We start from the raw sequence: 21,869 nt of genomic DNA, 5'->3' as shown, positions 1-21,869 counted from the left end.
CAAAATCAAAAATGAAAACTCCAATACTTTAGGTAAATAAATTGAAAAGTTAAAAAAGGAGAGGAAGAAACTTGTTTAAATAGAAAGTCTTAAACTTCAGAATGAGTTAAATCAAACAGAAATTAAAATAGAGAAAATAAAATAAAAATAAAAAATATAATGAGATACTCTCATTTGCCCACTAGAAGAACAAAAGGTACCAAAGTCCCAAGTACAGGCAAAATGTGAACTCACACAATCGTATTTGGAACATAAAATAGCTACTTTGGGAAAAACTGCTTGTTAGTGTCTACTAAGCTGAACATGTATATTGCACACTTAGATGTGGATGACCAAGAAAAATGAAAATAAATGTTCACCCAATGTTATGTATTAAGACATCCATGATGACCTTATACATAATGTCCAGTCACAAACTGGAAAATACCCAGAACTCCATAATAGACACATTTATTTTGAAATATTCATACAATGTAATACCACACACTAATGAGAAGGAATGATCTACAACTCCCTCTGTGGAGGGAGTAAAAAAGAAAAGAACACCTACTATAAGATTCAGGAAATTTCTTCTAATTTCCCAATACAGTTTGGAGATGGATGAGAAAAATCAACACTCCATTTCTTTTTATTTGAAGGTATTTAGTGTTCTCTTTTATTACCTGAAGATTAACCTCAAGGAAATGTGTATCCTGAGCCTTTGAAAAGAAATTTACTACAAACAGAAAAAAGGTTAATGCCATGACTGAGAGACAAATAACTTATTCAGAGAAAAAAGACATACCTGGGACACAGTGTCAGCCCTAACCCACAAACTGAAGGTGATCTTGGGTAACTCATCACATCTGCTCTGGCCTCACACACCACAGACATCCTGAGTAAGTCTTGCTCTTCACCAGTGACATCTAAGGCACAGAGAACAATATTATTCCCACCTGGAAAAGCATTCTGCATTCCAAAAAGTAAAGATTTCATGTTGGCAGTCCAAGGAATTATCTTAATAGCCAAGTTGTCCGAGGCATAGCAATTGTGATGATTATTAACTATTTTTGCTTTTACAACTATCTTTTTCTTATATAATTACCTTCTGGTTCGATGCAGAATGACTACTGAAATGTAGATTCAATCAAAACAGTTATTTATGATCCTGATGTAAAATCAGTCACCTTGGGCTGACCTGGTTCAACAAAGATCTTTTTCTTCTTCCTAAGTGTATTGCTGCAGACAAAGTGTGGGTTCTGCAGACAGATTAGGGCAAACTCTATACCACGTGAAAACTGTGTGACTTTACATAACCTTATAGTCACTCACTTTTCTCATCAGTAGAACTAGCATTATGCAGTACATAGTGTATATGACTAGACATTTTCAAGAATATATTACTTATGCTTTTGCATTTAAAAATGTAAGGAATTGCATTATTCTACAAATTCTATTAAAGAGATGTTGGGTATCATTGTACAATTATATCTTATTCACCAACTGGCATGCTTTATTAAACCACTAATTTTCACCATAACTACTATTGGATAACCAAACTATTATGAAAATATCAGAGGCCCTTGGAATAACTGATGTCAGAAAACCAAACCATTTCTTCATATGGCTGAATAAGTCCAGGGGTTGTCTTTGATTCTGACTTATGCCCTCACTGATGCATAGCACTGCAGGTCCCAACTGCCCTACCTCCAGACATACCCTGTCCCAACACACCACTCCCTCTGCACACTGTTGCAGCACCATTCCCATCTGCTCTTGTCACTCCCCTGATCTCTTGCAGTATTCTCCTAATGGTCATCCTCAAACTCTATCTTGTCCCTCTCCAGTCAATTCTCCACAAAGTAGCTTTCACCTTCTGAAGATAAATCACTTCTATCCTCTAACCCTCCACACTCAGAATAAAATGAAAACTCCTAACATGAGCCAAACCCTGTGGCTCTGTATACTTTTTCCACCTTATCTCCCACCAGTCTGTCTGTTGTCAGCCAGTCTCCAGCCACTGAGTTTTTCCTCTGCTCCTGGATTATCTTATGTCCATGCATAGTGCAGGGACACCAACAAAATGGCCTGTCCATGTCTGGTTTCTCGTCATTCAGGACTCAGTTCAAATGCCACTTCTGAGAATTAACTTTACTGACAACTCCATTATAATAATCCCTGTCCCGGTCATTTTCTACTCTGTTTCTTTTCCTTCTTGCACATATCACCATATGAAATCATCCAGTGCATTGATTTGTTTCCCTATTCATTGCCAGATTTCCCTAACTGGAATGACAACTCCAGGAACCCTGCTTATTTTGTTCTCTGTGTTGTTTTTACAGTGCCTATATCAGAGTCTTATATAAAAATCACTGAATAAATATTACTTAATTGAAGATATTTCTATCTATTTCATACACAGAGAATACACAGATATTTAAAGACAAATAGCAGGAGCAACCACTAATGGAATTAAACATCAAGATTCAGAATTATAGAAGACATTGCAAATCCATAGCAGTGCTTTTTAAACCTAGATGAATATTAGAAACAATTTGAATAATTACCCAAAATGTAGCTAACTCCCACCCAAGCCCCTTGGACTTTGATTCAGCACACTTAATGGTGGACACAAATATCTGCTATTTTAGTAAGTACCATCTAATAATTTTGATGAAGTGGTCCATTGAATTCCTGACTTCCACAGCTCACATTTGATTACCACTGACTTAATGCCACACATGTACAATTCTGGGACATCTGGAGTTTCTCCATTCATGTAATTACTAGAAAATGCCCTGGTCTTTCCCTCCACCAGATACTAAATGTTACTTTCTCACACAGGATCACAGACAAAATCTAGTTTATTCCTGTTGGTTGGTAGGACTAGTAATTGTTATATTGTTACATAGATAAGAATGGTTATAGAAAAGAGACTTACCTACAATGATCCTATGATCTCTTCACTCTTGTTCCAGTAACCTCTCTAGAAGACTCCACACTACATTTTATTCTTCTCTATAGCTTCTGATTCTGTGGTACAGAACTCCACACCCTTCTCTGATGTTACACTAGAAGGCAGAAGGGGCAATGAAAAGCACATGGAAGGGTTGTAAATAAGTACAACCACTATGGAAATCTATATAAAGATTCCTCAAAAGACTAGGCATGGAACCACCATATGACCCAGCTATACCACTTCTCAGTATTTATCCTAAATAATTAAAGTCATCATACTATAGTGATACATGCTTACCCATGTTTAAAGCAGCACAATTCACAATAGCCCTAATATGGAACCACACTAGGTGTCTGACAATGGTTGAATGGATAGAGAAAATGTAGTATATATGCACAATGAAGTTTTATTCGGTCATATAGAGAAGAGAAATTATGTAATTTGCAGGAAAATAGATGGAACTTCAGACTATTATGCTAAGCAAAATAACCAAGCTTAGAAGGTCAAAGGTTGTATGTTTTCTCTTATATGTGGAAGAGAGAAGAAAAAGGAAAAGAAAATGGGTGAGTGAAATCTCATAAAAATCAAAGGAGATCAATCAAGGAACAGGAAGAAGGAGGGGAGGGAGTGGGGAAGTGCTGGGGAGTGATGGCCAAAATATGTTGTTATATTGTGTGTATGTATGACTATGTAACAACAAATCCCATTACAATGTACAACACTAATGCACCAAAAAAATGTGGAAAGAGAAAAAAGATCACATGGAATGTAGAGGAAATAAGAGTATAGGAAAGTACATGAAATGCAGGGGATGGGGTGGTGACATCTTTCCTGTCCCTACTCAGTAAACTGGAAGTTGTGCAATGATACTTTTCCTCTTCCCTAGCTCTATCCTACAATCCTCCTGCACACAGCAGTGACACTAAGACTCACATAATGGAAGTGTGGGCTGCTTGTTCTCAAATTTCCAGGTATTATCTCTGTAGTTATGCTATTATGTTAACATAATAGATATGGCATTGACAAAATTAAGAGACCAAGTTGGAATGGAGAACTAATGTTTGCTGAGTACCTTCTAGTTACCACACACTGTATATTATTTTCAGACTCTTTCTTTTCAAATCTGCAAAGCAATGCTGTCAGGTGTGCATCATTACTTCCTTTCTCCTGATGGAGAGACAGAATAACGGAGCAAAGTATATGTTCAAGGAATTCTAAGGAAGTATAAAATGTACACCAAGCTCAACTTGAAGGGGCTTCCGCTGGCAATTTTGATAGTAAGAGAGGGTAACCCTTTGAAAATAATAGAAATCTCTGAATCATATGGAAATAAATACATGAATAAATAAATTAAAATTAAGTAAGGGAGAAGTGAAAGACCAATGCTCAAAGACAAATAACTATTTTAGAAGAGTTAAAGCATTGGAAAAGCAACATTTTTTAAAAGCAACCTTTGACAGCTGTCATGGTAATAGGCAATTCAAGCAATAATCATAAATGGATGCTCAGTCTACCAAATCTCAGTAGTCACTGAGTCACCATGGTAACCATGCTGGCCTAGGAGAGCTGGAAAAAATAATCAAAAAACCACTACGAGGATGTAATTAGGACTGATATGACCACAGTAATTATCCTCAAGTATTCCTCACAATAAACATCCTGGTAGCTTCAGTAATGAACACATTAATACATGCATACATACTCACATGCATATTATCTCTTCCTCTCTCACCACCCATTCATTGGAGTAGTTTGCTGGGGAATAAAAAAGAAAAAAATCCTCCAAGATTCAACAGATTTGATTCTGACCACATATAAAGTTGAAATTATTTTAATCATGGATTTTTCTAGAGGTCATCTGTAGAATTGACTCTAGAACATTTCCTCCCCAAGTTTTAGTGCATTGTAGTAATTTCTAAAAGCTGACACAGAAACATAGGCAAATCCTACTCATCAAATACTTCTTCACCAAAGAATAATTCTGAGATTTCAAACTAAAGGATTCTTCAACAGCTACTATTAAACCTTTGCCTGCTAACAGTTGAGTAAAAGTAAAATATGTGGAAATTGTAATTAAGATACTGCCATTTACAATTGTATGAAGAAGCATGAAGTAATTATGAACAGTTTACCCACCAATATACAATGCCTGTATATTGAACAATATGAAGTATTGCTTGGAGACATTAAAGACCTAAATAGAGAGATATACCATCTTCATGAGATGCAAGAAATAGTATTATTAAGATGTATATTCTCCTCAAACTTATCTAAAGATTACATGCAATCCCAAGAAAACTCTTAAAAGACCTTTATAAAAGAAATTAACAGGCTGATTCTACATTTCATGGGGAAATAAACAGGGCCTAGACTTTGAAAATAACTTTGGATAAGAACAAATAAGATGAAGATCTGATTTCAAGACTCCTTAAAAACCTACAGTAATCAAGACACTGTGTAATGATACCAAGGTAGAAAAGTATATCAAAGAAACAAGGCCACATCTGTATGTTCAACTGCTTTTTACAAAGGTGCAAAGGGAATTTAGTAAATAAAGGATAGTCTTTTCAACAAATTTTGTTGGGCAAACTGGATATCCATATACATAAATGTAAATATATAAATATATATATATATGATCCATATATTGTAACATATACAAAATCAACTCAAAATGGATTATAGATCTAAATGTTAAACAAAGTTGTAAAACTTATAGTAGAAAACATCCTAATCCTTGTGACATTAGGTTAGGAAATTATAACTTAGATATTATATGAAAACTACAATCATAAGCAAAAAATGATAAATTGAACTTCCCTAAAGTGAAAAATGTCTGTTTTTCCAAATATATGGTTGAGAAAATGGAAAGACAAGTCCTTAATTGGGAGGAAATATTTAAAAATCATATATCTGATTAAGAAAACATTTTCCAATTAATCTAGAAATTGTTCAGCTGGGTTGTAGATGAAATTAAGGAATAATTAATTCTAAGTGTGATAAGGTATTCTGATTTTGTTTATAAGAGTCCTTATCATTTATAGATACACACTGAAGAATTTATACATGAAATAATGCAATCTATGGAATTTGCTTTGAAATAGCCTTAGCATGTTCCAAAATATAGATACTCAGGAGGAATAAGCTGTAGGTTTCTGTACCACAATAGGGTAACTATAGTCTACAACAATATATGCTATATTTCAACATAATTTAAGAAGAAAAATCCAAAGTTTTCCAACACAAAGAAAAGAAAAAAGGAGAGGATGGAAATGCTAATTTCCCTGATTGGTCACTACACATTGTATACAAGTACCGCATTATTATACTGTACCCAAAATATGTACAAATATTATGTGCCAACTAAAAATCTTAGAAAACCAAAACAGGAATTTGTATCCAGGATATAGAAAATCTTACAAAAGTCACTGAGAAAACAGATAATCCAATAAGTGAATGAGCAAAATATTTGAATAGGCACTACAATAAGAAAGATAAATGTCAAATAAAAACATGAAAGATACTCAATGACATTAATCATTAGAGAAGTAAAAATGATAACTACATTGGGACAAAACTATACTCCCAAGGGAATGGCTAAAATTAAAAAGATGCCCTAAGAAGCACTGGCAAGACTATGAAGGGTTTAAACTCTCATACACTGTTGGTGACAATGATGATTAGTATAATCACTTTGTAAACAGTTTGGCAGTTTCTTAAAATGTTAATTTTATATATATGAAATGATGCAATCATTATATTTGTAAGCATTTACCCTAGAAAAAGAAAGAATATTTCCATGAAAAAACTTATTCACACTTATTTATAGCAACTTTTTTATAGGAGTTCAAATTAGAAACAATCTAAATAGTCCCCAACAAGCAAACAGATAAAACACACTGTGGTGCAACCATATACTGGAGTATTATTCAATGATAAAAATTAATGAATTAGCCAGGCATGGTGGTACATGCCTGTAATCCCGGCAGCTGGGGAGGCTGAAGCAGAAGGATTAAGAGTTCAAAGGCAGCCTCAGCAATTTAGGAAGACCCTAAGCAACTTAGTGAGACCCTATCTCTAGATAAAATATAAAAAAGGGCTAGGGATGTGGCTCAGTAGTGAAGTGCCCTTGGGTTCGATCCCCGGTACAAAAAAAAATTGAACAATTAATATATGCAACAAAGTGGATAAATATAAACAAAGGGTGACTTAAAGAAGCCAGATAATCCTAAAAAAACTCTCTAGTATTCATTCCATTTAAGTACATTCTGGGACATGAAACCTAATCTCTAGTAACAGAAGTGCTGCGTTTGCCTAGAGACAGTGATGTATAGTGGGAGGGGTAAGGAACATGGGTAATTCAGAACTGAAAATGTTATATCTTGGGAAATAACAATAACAATGCTTTGGCCTATCTGATTAATATAGGGACTGTGTCTGTGCATCAGTATAATAAAGCAAACTATAATTATTATATTATAAACACTGAATTTTTGTACCTGACATTTTGACATTTTAACTAACACTTAATAACTTTCTGGCTTCTTAAAAAAATCATTATAGGATGGTTGAAAAAACTCGATGATGATGAAATAACCTATATAACAATCTCAAATTGCAAGGCAGTCCATCAAATCAGCAGCATATTTCAACACTGATCTGAGAGAGTCATGGGAATCACTACTACATAAGCAGGTATTATCACTGAGGGTCCCAGCAATCCGGAGGGATGAGAATTCTAGTCCCACTTTTATATGGAAAGTAGGTCCAGGACACCCTGTACAAGGACACCACACTCTATTGTCCCATATCTCCCTTCCTTACCTGATAGTGGACCGCTAAGTCCCAAAGCTGGAAGGAGGCACTGGGTCAGTGACCAATGGCACTGGTACAACTGGGTAGTGTTCACAACAACCAGAATGTACAATGGGTTTCTCACCAGGACCTTTTCCTTCTCTTTTTTTCATCTCTCTTCCTCTACCAACAAATCTGAAAAGGAATAAGAAGTGCCCTAAATTCATCTAGGCATATATGATTCCACAATAACCACAGAGGACATCACGCTGCCTTGGCCAAGATTGTTCAATATCTTACTCTGGGCACTGAATCCCAGAGTGGGAACGAGGCGACTTGGGTCTGGGATCCCTTGTCTCCCCACACACTATGGGGCTCGGTCCCCATCGTGGGGCACCCACATCCTCAGCTGAGTCCAAACGCCTGCATGCAGGAAGCTGCTCTTCTCACCAGAGCAAGTTGGTCTTCTTTAGAACTTGTTATTTTCCTGTGACATTGAATAATTACCCCATATTTTTGTTTTTTTAAAAAAAGGAATGTCGTCACCCTCACTGCAGTCGCCATAATGACGTCAGGTTTCTATGGCAACCACAATGCACAAGGTCCTCTGCACCAGAAATGCCTCACAGGCCACCTTTTGTCTGAAATCAAAACACCTTCACTCTTCAGGCCCCCACCAGAGAAAGTGCACTAATTAGAGGATCTAGACTCAGACTCAGGCAATGGGAAGAACTCTGTAGAATTTACAAACAAAGGAACGAAGAATATCCCTTTCATCAGGGATTTTGTTTGCATTAGAAGTGACAGGGGAGTATTATCAGTATGCAGAGACCCAGAGAAGCCTGCTAGAGCTCTTGGAGATGAGCTATCTCCAAATGACCATTGTAAGCATGTAAAACTCATACACCATGCCAAGCAGCTAACCATCTACAGCTGAAAACTAAGGTGCTGTCTGTCTGTAATCATGTGACTAAATGATCTAAGAACACCAAAAAACATCATTTCAGGAATCTCAGAGTCATTTTAGGGAGGCAGGCCTAGGACAATATAGTCATTTAGTAGGCAGAATCCTTGTCAACTCAACCACACAATAGTTTATCCTGGGGAATTCTTGTCCTCCTTTCCTGATATTTTCCTCAATGGGGAAGAACACCCATGACAAAAGCAAACAAACAAACAAAAAAACACAACTAGCCTCTCTACACACTCACTCATGCTCTGTGTCAGTAATGACTTACCTGATTGGTGTGACTGGAAGGAGAAACAGGGTTTGTACATTCCTGTTTATTTTCCTTCAAGTCTCTTGCTTGTATACTGCCCTTCAGAAGAACTTTTCTGCTCTGCCATCAGAGATGGGAATTACAATAGGCCCACAGTCTACTGTCCTTTTTGTGTCTGTCTCCCCAGGTTTTCTCATGATTTTTCCTACAAAAAACCTTGTTCTCTAATGAGTTTCCCCAAATACCTCTCACAAATTCTATCCTCTAAACCAAGTAGGAAATATGACAAAGGGTAAATATACATGAATGTTCTTCATTATAAGGGTGATTTTAGAGAATATGACTTAGATTTGCTATCCATGTAGGCTCCTTATTAATTCCAGAATTGAAGAGATACATCTACATGGTAGTGCTGTGTTGAGATGTCAGAAAGGCCAAGGACTACAATGTGTACCTACCTGCTGTCTACTGAAGCAGCTCCATGTATGTGTGCCTAAGGAATTGAATTCCTTGCCAAGGGCTATCCCTGTAGCGATAAAGAAATGTTTCAGGACACCTTTGTGATTAAATCCACTTTGTGCAGAATGAACAGTCACAAAGGTAGCCTCTGAGATTTCCCTCAGAATGTTGTTTGTGACAACACCCCCTTGGTACCTTAATTCACCTGACTGTAGTGGAAGCTATTCTTATGGAATTGCAAGAGTGGGTTGAAAATCATACATCATGATAATTTTCCTGAGAAATTTCATCAAGTAGAACTTTATGAAATGTTCAGAAATCTATGTACATACAAACTCATACACAGATTATAGTCAATATTATAAAACGTTTCACCAAATCATCAAGACTAAGAGACTCCCTTTCTTATCCAATAACAGACCCCAGAAAAAGAGGTGACTTTTAAATAATTCATAATGTTTGGGGTTTCTATTTCTGCTTAGTTGATACTCTCAAACAATAGTTACTGATTACCACTTAGAAGCTATGTGCAGAAGGAGCTCATGTGGACATTTTCTGTTTCATGTGGTGTCTGTCCTCCCAGAACTGCAATCATCTGGAGGCTGCACTAATCTGTTACATCCACAGAATTCCCTCACATGGCTGATGGCTGATGCTGGAATCTACTTAGAGCTCTACTGGTGCTGTTGCCTGGAGCACCTTTGTTAGAACTGCCTCCCATATGTTGTCTGATAAAACACAGGATAACCAGTCAAATTTGGATTCCAGATAACTAATAAAATTTTTTAGTGTGTGATGGTTAATTTTATGTGCTAAATTCACTTGGCCATCAATGCCTAGAGAGTTCATCAACATTATTCTGGATGTTTCTATGACAATGAATTTGGAGAGGATTAACATTTAAATTGATGTGCTTTGATTGAGCAAAGTATATTTTTCTCTATAAAGTTGGTGGTCCTCATGCAATCATTTGCAGGCTTAAATTGAGCAAAAGTCTTATCTTCCCTGAGCAGGACAGAATTTTGCTAGCAAATGGACTTTGGATTTGAAGTGCAACATTGGATCTTCCATGATTTATAGTCTGCCAACTTACCCTACTGATTTTGTAACTCAGGTCTCCAAAACATGTATGCATGCGTACATACACACACACACACACACACACACACACACACACACACTATTGGTTCTGTTTCTCTGAATGTGGCATGCAATACAATTTTGTTTATTTGAATGCAACTGGGCATTCTGTGTTGCTCAGTATAGCAACCCTAAGGGAGGAACCCCTAACACTTCTAATGTGACAGGCCTGGTAAAACAAGCAGATCAGATTTCAAAAAGGACAAAAGCTCATAATATTAATACTGGTGGAATAAAGGTGAAACTGATTTTCACATACACTGTTGGTACCAAATAGGTATATTACATTTTCTGAGTTTTATTATTATGATTTCACAACTTGTTTTTTGATGTTGACATCTTGTTTCTACCAAGGGAGTGCTGGTGAGAGATTAGAAAAGGCTCTTCACAGTAATTCTGATTTTCATTGTGGTTAAGGGCCCCTGACTGAGGGACCAGATCAAGTTGCCACATGAGTTCCCTTGTGCAGGGAGAAAAGACAGCTACTATTTATGGAACTGACTATTTAGAAGAAGTAAGCAGGTTCCTCACGTTAGTAGCTGGATTCAATCTTATGAAAACCCTGTTAGCGAGATATCACTATCTTCTCTTCATGGATGTACATAACTGCAAAGCACATACTCCTAACCACACAACTAGATGGTATAAAGATTGCTAACCAAGGCCACTGCCAGAGCTGGGGAGAAAACCTGCCAACCTGGGCACCTTGAGTGGCAGCTAGTAGATTCTGAGAAAATGTTTCAGGAAATTAACCTCCTATTGGTGGTTAATCTCTGTTCATCATGTTTACCTTACCTTCCCTTAATCAGGGCTCAGGCTTGGTACCCCTTCCCTTTGCCTCAGGGGAGGTTTATGGCAGGGCTGGAAGAAGAAGCTACCTTACGCTTCTTCCATCCTTTAAGATAATTTAATCTTTGGAAATAATCGAGATGCCTGCATATGGTGGAGAGGGCCACTGAAAGTATTGAGAGGGATGTAGAAGGGAGATTTCTCTCAGACAAGGATGAGGGAAAAGGTCTACAGGTCCCACCTGGAGTAGGACATAAACTCTGGCCCAAGTCCAAACTTGTGGTAGCTCCTGTCTGATCCTTTGAGGCTGGACAACCAACCATGAGGCGGATTTTCCTGTTTGAATAGAAGGAAGGATCAGAGTCTGAGAACCTGAAGGCACTGAGCCAGCTTGGGAAATGGTCAGTGCAGCCCTGAGCAATGCAGAGACACAAATGGCATCTTCAGGCTGTATCTGGAGTATAAGTACCCACATATGGACTGCTTTGGCAAAAAAAATATCATCATTTAATGTTTTTAATATTTACTATCTAGTTAAAATTTATAATCACTTAAATAAGGTATATCCCAACTGACTGACTACATGGTGAAAATACCCATTTCTGCACGTCTGAGAAATAATGTTTCCCAACATTATTAATATTTGCTAATGTAATATCCCATTGTTGGAATGTTGAATTTCTTTTCAATTTTCTCCCTCTTTTTAAAATTATCTTTAAGAAAATACATGGTTAGCCAGGCACAGTGGCACATGCCTATAATTCCAGCTACTTGGGAGCCTGTGGCAGGAAGATCTCAGATTGGAGACCAGCCTGAGCAACTTAGAAAGACTCTGTCTCAAAATAAAATAAAAAAGGAAGTTCTGGGAAGCAGCTCAGTGGTAGAGCACTTGTCCAAGCTGCATGAGGCCCTGGGTTCCCTCTCTGGTAACACCAAAAAAGGGGAAAGAAAGATGGCTGCTTCCAGCTGTTCCAGTTATTAAGTTAATATACTTATTACTTATTGACAGACTGAGAGCACTGATTATGGAGATGAGCAGCTTTGTCTATGTCCTGGTTTTGCAAGTTAATAGTTGAACAACCTTAGGTAATTTGCTTAACCTCTGTGTGCCTCAGTTTCCTCCTATGTGAAGTGGGGACATTGATTGTATAGCTCTTAAAGGTTTCTTTTGAGGAGTGTATTAATGCCTATAAACCCTTTAGAACACAGTCTGGGACAAGGCTCACACTGAACATATGTTATGAGCATTGATAATATTACCATTATATTCTTCCTATTCCAAATTATTATGATGGCATATATATATATATATATATATATATACAGAATTTATGAAAGGCAATCAGATTGTACAAAAATTTACACAAACTATATAAAACTTTTAAAAATAAAAAGCTGACATTGAAGAAAATAAAAACGAAAATATTGTCTTTAATCACACATCTATTCCCAATTGTTATCAGCTGTGAATTATTTTACTTTTTCAATGTGAATATGCACACACCCATTTATATTTATACATTTACTTTCTTAATATAACATCTATAAGTCACACCATAGATTCAGAAACACTTTTTTGAGAAAAGATAAAACCATCATATAAAATCTTCATATCTATTTCATTATTTATTGTAATGCGAGAAATGTTCAAAGATTTTTAAAAATAGATTCTATAACATAGAATAGGATAATCTGAACCCTGTGATATATGCATTACTTGGCTGTCTGGCATTTTCATATATTTTCTTTCAGTCTTTTTCTAGGCTTATTTGCACTCAAGATAATTGTGTTTCCACAGCACCACCAGTGTTCTCCAGTGTTATGCTGCATGAGAATTTCTCAGGCAAGCATAATATCTATTTTGGGTTTCAGATGGAAGTATATTTGAATCATGAATTTATGGTACTGGTAACAGAAGTATGCCAAACTCTGCGTTAACCAGTAAGAAGAGATTTTGAAGCAGGCAATCTGTTTGAAATGCTTCAAAAACCACCAATATATACTGCCATGGATTTTCTACTATGTCAAAACTTTAGATGGGCTCCTCTGAGTCCTCTTTTCAACTAGGCATAGTTTTTGGACATGTCATTGGACTGTTCAGCCCAATTTTAGCAAAGAATTCTGTTAAGTCATTACATCAAGAATCCCCCTACCTTTGATATTAAGTAAAGTTCATCTTTCTCCCCACCCCACCATTAATAATAAACCAGATTCTTCTTAGTAATTTTTCTACCTTCCCTGTGGTCATTAAATCCTAGCTGTCTCAGGTATGTTTGGAGTTCTCTCTCTCTCTTCTCTCTCTCTCTCTCTCTCTCTCCTTTTTTAAATAGTCTTGTATAATGTCTTCCTTGCTGTTATTTAAATAAAAATTGGTGTAATTTTTCTGTAGCAATATAAGTCATGTTTTATTTTGCTATGTCATCCTGCTCCCATTAGGTTCTTTAGTAAAGAGCACATCTTTGCCTCTAGGGAAATGAAGTGACTTGCCTACTGTTCTTTGGAGATGGGAAGAACTGGGTTAAGGACTTTAGGTTCCACACAGAATCACAATGACCATATTAACATTTATCCAAGACTTACCAGATTTCTGCTCCTGTTCAGGTTGGAATTGGTCTCCAGTCTAGCAGGATCCTACCATTTGGAATAAGATACTGGGGTCTGGGTAGGCCAAGAAATCTGGAATTAACAGAGCTGTATACCAAAAAGGAAAAAACTGCACTAAGAATTTGAGATCTGAACATTGTTCCACTTGAGTATTCACCTGAGAACTGTTAAGATATATCTAGGTGGATTAGAATTTTAAAAAGTTTCAGTGAGCAGACAGTATTTCATGGGTAGAGCAGCACCTAACTGCAAGCAGTTTAGGCTCCACCAACATGGAAATGAGGGGAAAACTTCTATATGGTATTGCTAAAGCATGAGAAAAAAAAATTCTGCAAAAGTGAATAGTCCCTGACTAGAAATTTGTTGGTAGTTTCTGATTGGCAAACCCTCTAGTTAAATGTTGGTTGGGAGTTTATAATTGGTTAAGCTTTTTCTTTTACTAGGTTTAACCATTCACTATGAGTTGGGTTTCAGTTTATTTACATAGGAATTCAGGGTACTAGAGCCATCTCAATCTACTGGCCTACCAATTCAGCAGTAACCACTGAATGCCTGTGACAAACTACCCTGGACAGGAAAACAATCCTCCCAAAAGAATTAAATTCACACAAGTTTCAGAACAGTATGTTTTCACTAGTCAGACTTGAAGGCCTCATAATTCACAGGACAATAAATAGGGTACTCCTGAAGTTTTCCCTCATTAGCACTGTCCAATTAACCCTAATAAACACAACTCTGATTCTGCCTTACAAAACTTAAAATCAAGAACCTAAAAATCATACTATTTACAAGTAACTTAACTGTGTCCCAAAATAAAAATCAATCTGTTTACAAGGATTCAAAAGTATCCAGCACTCAACAGGTAAAAATTACAATGTCTAACATTCAGTCAATAATTACCAAGCATGACAAGAGAAAGGAAAATATAATGATTCATGAGGAGAAAAATCAAACAATCAAATCTAACCCAGAAAGGAAAAAAAGTGGAAGAATTATATAAGGATATTAAAGAAGATATTAGAACTGTATTGCTATGTTAAAGAAGATAAAGGCAAGAGTGAACACATTTTAGTAGAGATGTGGAATATTTTTTAAAAAGTATCTCTCGAATTGAACATCTAGAGATAAAACAACAACCTCCTAAATAAAAAAAAATGTAGGGCTGGAGATATAGCTCATTTGGTAGAGTGCTTGCCTCGTAAGCACAAGGCCTTGGGTTCAATCCCCAGCACCACAAAAAAATGAAAATAAATCTAGATGGGGTTTATTGCAGATTAGACATCACAGAAAAAAAATTATAAACCTCAAGACATAGCAATATAAATAATTCAAATGAAATAGGAAAAAAATTCTAAAAAGGTAACAGCATTGATTATGGTTGCATGAATACCATACTGATAATTCTTTTAAATGACAATTATCTAAGTCCTCTACATGACAAGAGATTTTCAGAGTGGGGGGAAAAAAACAAGACACATACCCAAATATCTGAATGTTTTGTTGAAGTGGGAGCTTACTGCACATACACACAAAAACCATAAATACAAACTGAGAAAAAGACTTCTTTTACTAAAAATATACAACATACCACCGTCTAAAACAGTACCTATCTAAGCTAGTATAACTCTAAGTCAGGCGGAATGTCTTTATGCATGCCTCTGTGGGAGATAAACTAGATCATTGGTATATTTAAATATCTAGAGAATTCTATAGTGATGAGGGCCTGTGGAGAGTACAGAACTGAGGAAAGGGGAGAGTGTCTAATCATAGCAGAGGTTGGACTAGGATTGTGATATACACTTTAAATGCCACTCTGAACAGCTGAAAAAATTCTGAAGGACTTGGTTTCATGCATGTACAGGTGAAAAAAAAGAAACAAACACAGATCACATGTTCTTTACCTCCTTTGGTTCCCCCAGCAGCTATAGAAAATATCTCCATTTTACCAATGAATACAGTTAACACTAAGTAATAAGTAAGTAAACACTAAATTTATATTACCAGCTAAAAGGTGCAGATATAATCAGAAATTCATTATTCTTGTTTGTTTTTTACTTTTTAAACAGGTTTTCATCAAGTTTGTCATGGTCTTTGACTCTGATTGACACCATAGCTTCGTTAAAAATACATTTTAAAATCAATTAAGCACTAAATAATACTTATTCAGGGAAAAATAGGTAAAACTAAAGTTAATTGGTAGTCATGTGATTTCAGGAAAGGATGAAAGGTGTTAAAAATAAGATTATTAAATTTCCATAATACATTTTTCTTCTGTTCCAAAACAACAACAAAAGTCATTTTAGAATGTATTACTTTATAGTTGGAAATACAATAAAGTTCTTTTCATTTCTGCAGAAATTATTCTTTTTTTAAAATTTGATTCATTGTACACAAATGGGGTACAACTTTTCTTTTCTCTGGTACATGAAGTAGAGTTACATCATTTGTGTGATCATACATGTACATGGGGTAATGATATTTGTCTCATTCTGTCAGAAATTATCCTTTTTAATGGGCATACAGCTGAAAATTTTTCTTCATAGGAAATTCAGCAAGTGTTATTTTTACTAAATCTAAAATATTTTCCATCAGTTCCAAAGGTGAGAGGAAATTTTTAAACATGCTAATTCTAATTTTTCAAATAATGTCTGGGAAAAATTCAAAATAAAAATAATTATTAAAAATTTAATTAATTTTGATGACTAACTCTGTTGGTGACATTACATTTTTAGAAAGTATTGACTGATTACATATAAGATAGCAACTATATAAAATGCTATCTCTTCAAAAATGTACAAACCAGATCTGTAAGTTTATTACATGATATACATGATATCAGGAAAGGAGGCAGAACACACATGAGATCTTGTCCATTTAATTTATGTACTCTAGTCCTTTTCCTAATTCTGGAATATTTTTCAAGTTTCATAAATAAATATTTCTGTCCTATTCTATCAAATAAATGTATCAATTTTATATTCCTAAATTTATCAACAGGGAGGGGATTTGGGGAAATGTGATGGCCTATATAACTGCATTTTAGCTCCTGATTTTCAACCTTGAAAAGGAGGTAATTGGAAGTTAATCATTGATGAGTGGAGAGTGTTAAAACAGTAAACATGTTAAACTAAGCATGTTTCCTTGGAAGGGGGTTCGAAAACGGAAGTAGTGCACATTAAAGGCTCCGAGTCTGGTTTATCATGAATAAATAGAGGATGAGCATAAAAAAACTTACAAGTGATGCCTTCAGATGATTGGATAATGGTTTCGTTGGATTCTTCCTACATTTTAAGCATGATTCAAATATGTATAATGACCTGGTATTACATAAAGAATTATAAAATTATTACCTTGTAAAATGCTCTTCACAGAAAATTTACATAGGTATAAAAATAAGCCACCCACAAAGACACAAAAATATTGTTATGTATAATTTTAGCTAAATTATAACTGTGAAATAATAAATTATAACTGAAAATAAAAATTAATAACTAAATAGATAAGTGGGCAAATACATGTATTGCTATCTTATTAAATTATTTACTATATTAGATACTGTACACGAAACTGAGCTTCAGGTGACTAAGACAAAATCATTGTGAGTGACCACTGGCCTGCATAAAAATAATGCATACTTTGCTTAATAATTTTATAATTATTATAAATTTATAAACGATAATGCATAAATTTAATAGGCTATTTAGAAAAATAAAAACTATAGACATGCATTGACTACTTAATGTACTTTCACTTTATATTTTGGATAAGTATATTCATTGTGGAATCAATTAAGTTAATTCAGAAAATAACGTTTGTAAAATGGAGTACTTCCTACACATGTTTCTGTGTCTATGTTGTCAAACCTCAGATGCATAAATCCCTAAGGAATTGCCAAAACAGTTAATTCCTAATTCAGATGGTGGTAACAATGGGTTGGGGTAGGAAAGGCACCCAAGTGTCAGCAATTTTAAGTTTTCCTAGGCAATTATGATGCAAGAATTAGGTGTATGCAAGTAAAGAATAAGACATTTTTGAAAGTTTGGATTTTGGGTTAGAGACCTTCTTTGTTATGTTCCTTTGGAAATTTAATGTAATACTTCCCAGATAAATATTATTACTTGCTTTGACCACTTAAGGAATCAATTAAGAACAGTATACAGTGGGGTTTCTAATTCCATTATAGTTCATTAATCAAAATAATGAATTTAATAATCTGCTGTTAGGCACTGTATTTGGAACTGAGCTCTAGGATGCTTAACACAAAATCAGTTTGGAGATGGGCACACATTTATAAAATCAAGGCTGAATATTTAACATAGTCTTGAAGAGCTTACAAGCAGTTTCATGTTTCAAGTGAATGGGATGGAGGCAGGGAGTGCTTCAGCTTTAAGGAAAATGTGTTCCCCCAATGTTATTTACATGTGTGGGTGGGTAGGCCTGCTAAGAGTCTTCTTCAGGGGCTGGAGTTGTGGCTCAGTGATAGAGTGCTTGCCTGGCATGTGTGAGGCCCTGGGTTCGATCCTTAGCACCACATATAAATAAATAAATAAATAAATAAATAAATAAACAAAAGGTTCATGGATGACTAAAAAAATAGTCTTCTTTGAGAAAATCCATGGATAGAAACACAGGCAAAAATAAAGGATTCAGCCTATTTTGGGGGTTTACAGTAATCAAATTCTAGGCACAATTTGGTAAAAAACCTAGAGGTATCTCCTGAGTTAGGCCCCAGCGCATTCATGATTGAGTTCTTTGAAATCAGGGGTATAAAAAGACAGAAAGGATTATTTTGCTAAGAACCAATGTAAGCCTAATAACCATGGGAACCTAGATACTCACCTAGATAAATATAACTCTAAAGCTATAAAGGTATTCTCCCTACCCCCACAGAGGTTAAAGGGGAGATTTGGTTCACTAGAGCCTCCAGAGAAATTAGTGGGGTTTAATTACCGTGAGGTATATAGTTATGTCACCAATAAGAACCAAAACAGAACTCAAGAAGGAAATATACACCAATTAGCATGCCATAATCAGAAGAGTAGGACTGCAAATAACAGGAATGACATGGGGGGAACCCAACAATTTTTGCTGTATGGGCTACAAGCATGGGTGAGAACACTCTAGTTCTCCCCAGGTACCTGATGTGTCCTGTTAAAAGTTAGGGAATTGGACAGGAGTCCACCAAACACAGTTCCATACTTCATCTGTTCTACTCGTCAGTTCTGTAAGACAAACATTGTTCTCTGTTTCACAGAAGAAGACCCCTCCAAGGAATGTGTCTAATAAAGGGAAGGTTTACGCTTTATTTGTACCTGCACTGCATTCATAAACTCCTGAGAAATTATTTTATTTGCTTTTCAAACTCCAGTAATAAAAGAAAAAAGAAAGTCATGTATCATCTTAGTCACATATCACAGAAATGTGCCCGAATTAATAAATCTGATATATTTTTCCTTAATATATTTTATGTGTGTGTATACATTTTAATGAGACAATAAATGTTTAGATTTTTTTAACTGCTTTATTAACTTTACTTTTTCCATGCAAATGGATAAAATTCTACTGCTGACAGAAACTTAGGCTGGGTGCAAAGGCAATCTTGAATCAGAAGCTGGCAACGCAAGACCCACTTGACACATGGAAATAACATAAGGTCCACAGCAAACAGATGAGTAAAGGCATATCAGGAAAATGCAAGGAAAGGAAAACGGTGGGAATCACAGTATTAATCTCATGGAAAACGGCAGAAGTCAAGGCATAAGGCAAAATTCATCATGATGGTCATGGTGATTAGAGAGCTCCCCCATAAGAATACGCAGACAATTCCTCAACTGCAGCTCCCTAAGTTTTCTCCTGATTTCTCTCATCTCCTCCATGAACATTTCCATATCATCTCCATCTCCACCCATCCCATCATTCATCTGTCTATTGGGTATGGCCCATCGAAAATTAGGGGCAAGTCGGCGGGCCTGTCCCCGTCTATTATTTCCTGCAGGTTGGTGGCCTTCACCTCCTCCCAAAGGGCGGTCTTCCTCTCCATTCTGCATGGGCTGCTCCATTTCTTCGTTTTCCTGGTGGATATTTGCCATGATGAGATTTTTTTCTGGTTGTTTTTCTTTGAACACAAGTAAGACAAGGGCAAGGAGACAGACTGAATGCTTGGTGCATTGACAAGCAGTATTTTGAGCCTGATATGAAGGGTTTTAAAATTTCATTTCTTCCCACCTTAGAAACTGCACGCGCCCTCTAGGGGTCCTCCAATGTGAGCCCCTCCCTCCAGCTCTCTTCTCTTCCCTCCTCCCCCAAAGCCCACCATTTTTCCTTTCCCAGGATTCTTTCCCACAGCTCAGCAGGCACCAAAATGGAGGACAGGGTTGAGATGGAAGGAGGGGGTGGGGGAGGAGGGGGTATTTAGGGTTGGGGTCTCAGATTGGGTTTTGCACCCCCCCCAGCAGTGCCCCTCGCACCGACCTGGGCCTATCCTTGCCTTCTCCTCCTCCTCCAGATTCTCGCCGCCAGGTGCGCCGCCGCGACACTGGGCCCTGCAGACCTGCAGAAGCTGAGGTGCGGGGAGCTGGTACAGCTGCAGCCGACCGCTCAGCAATGCCCCTGACCCTTCCCGGCCGCGCCCCAGGACCCTTCGCAGCCCTCACCCCGCCCCGCTTCCCTCGCCGCCCCGCCCCCCGCGGTGTTCACCGTTTTCGCTCGCAGCGACTCCAGGGTGATTTCCCTGGGCTCTAACTTGCTCAGCTGCCCCTCCCCCTGGGGCCTCAGCCGCCCTGCACCCCCACGTCAGGGCGCCACTATTTATGTGCTGGAGAATGCTGGAGTGTGGAGAAGGCTGGGGGCCCCGCTGCGCGGTTCTTCACCCGCGCTGGGCCTACAAGCTGCTGCGGGCCTGGCCGCGACGTGCGGGCCCCAGGGCCCTTACCTGCTCCGCTTTCCCTGGGCCCGATGCCAGCCCGCCGTGCGCAGGGCAGCGGGGAGCTGGTAGCCAGACGCGAGTGACGACTGCACCCTAGGCTGCGTCGCTCTGCAGCTCTGGGTCACGTGAGGGCCGCGCGTCACCGCGAAACTCGCCCCCCATCTCCGGCGGACAGTGCGGCAGGAGGCGCTCCCCCCACCCCCTGCCACATGCATACGCACATACAGTCCCCCCAGCGCCTGTCTGCATGGTGCCCGGGTGCACGCTGCCTGTCACTCATCTAGGTGCCCTCCAATCTGAGGCCCCACAAGTGGCATCACCATCTTGCGGTTGGAGTTGGCCCTTTTCTCGTTACTAGGGAATATCTGTCTCATCCTCCTCCACCGCCCCCTCCCACCCTGGGTCTTGGTTTAGCCTTTTCTGCCTTTTCTCCCCTTCTTAGCTACGTGCTTTTCCCTCCTCCCCCATCCCCCATTGCACACACCTTTGAGCTCGATTGAGCTGTATGTATTTCTTTCCGTTAAAAAAAAAAAAACCAGCACGCCTCAGAAAATTAGAGATTATGAGTTTTCACTGTTGAAAGAAATGCCTCATCCTGAAGAATGAAAAAAAAAACATTGTTTATGTTGACAAGCACGACACAGAAAATATTTTCTCTAGGCGCTGCATAACTTCAACACTACTTCTGAAACATACTGTACTACCCTGTTTCAAAAATTTATTTTTAAAAAGGAGGGACTCTTCCTGAATATGGTTAATGTTTTGAAAATGAGCTAAAGTAAATCTTAAGGGAGAATTCCAGTTATTAGATCTCGACCATTTTATGTAATTTTATGTGATGTTTTTGATTCCACAGTCATCACAGAAAAGGAGCCTTTTTATTCCCTACTTTCCAAACCTTCCAAACCACCCCTATAAATATTTTCTTAGAATGAGTTATGAATTTAAGTATATAATATGTGGAAATTAGTCCTGAAGCCATCTACCTTTTGGTGCACAT

The 21,869-nt window shown here is 37.4% G+C and overlaps 1 protein-coding gene and 1 long non-coding RNA gene across 5 annotated transcripts; both read right to left on the bottom strand.

Moving 5' to 3' along the window:
- Positions 1-451: 451 nt before the first annotated feature.
- On the bottom strand, positions 452-17,256 carry LOC124972654 (uncharacterized). The gene is made up of 6 exons (XR_007106479.1): positions 17,180-17,256; positions 13,921-14,031; positions 7,763-7,927; positions 4,645-4,693; positions 2,921-3,050; positions 452-905 (listed from the first exon to the last, which is right to left on the bottom strand). It is a non-coding gene; the product is annotated as an uncharacterized LOC124972654 (long non-coding RNA).
- Positions 17,257-19,445: 2,189 nt separating this feature from the next.
- Positions 19,446-21,060, bottom strand: Bex3 (brain expressed X-linked 3). 4 transcript variants are annotated; one of them, XM_047536195.1, is made up of 3 exons: positions 20,876-21,060; positions 20,416-20,503; positions 19,446-20,015 (listed from the first exon to the last, which is right to left on the bottom strand). In XM_047536195.1, exon 3 carries the CDS (start codon positions 20,001-20,003, stop codon positions 19,695-19,697), a length of 309 nt encoding a protein of 102 aa, XP_047392151.1. In that variant the 5' UTR covers positions 20,004-20,015; positions 20,416-20,503; positions 20,876-21,060; the 3' UTR covers positions 19,446-19,694. The 4 variants fall into 4 exon arrangements, with proteins under 4 accessions (XP_047392151.1, XP_047392148.1, XP_047392150.1 ...); XM_047536192.1 differs by having other exon boundaries at positions 19,446-20,059; positions 20,876-21,058; XM_047536194.1 differs by lacking the exon at positions 20,876-21,060 and adding an exon at positions 20,641-20,869 and having other exon boundaries at positions 19,446-20,059.
- Between the last annotated feature and the right edge of the window lie 809 nt (positions 21,061-21,869).

This window comes from Sciurus carolinensis, chromosome X, assembly GCF_902686445.1.
Source record: "Sciurus carolinensis chromosome X, mSciCar1.2, whole genome shotgun sequence".
Lineage (NCBI taxonomy): Eukaryota > Metazoa > Chordata > Mammalia > Rodentia > Sciuridae > Sciurus > Sciurus carolinensis.
This window is presented reverse-complemented; position numbering and strand designations above follow the sequence as displayed.

Bases quoted from the DNA above. Each gene is read 5' to 3' on its own strand.
- Bex3 (XM_047536192.1), bottom strand. From the start codon at position 20,033: ATGGCAAATATCCACCAGGAAAACGAAGAAATGGAGCAGCCCATGCAG.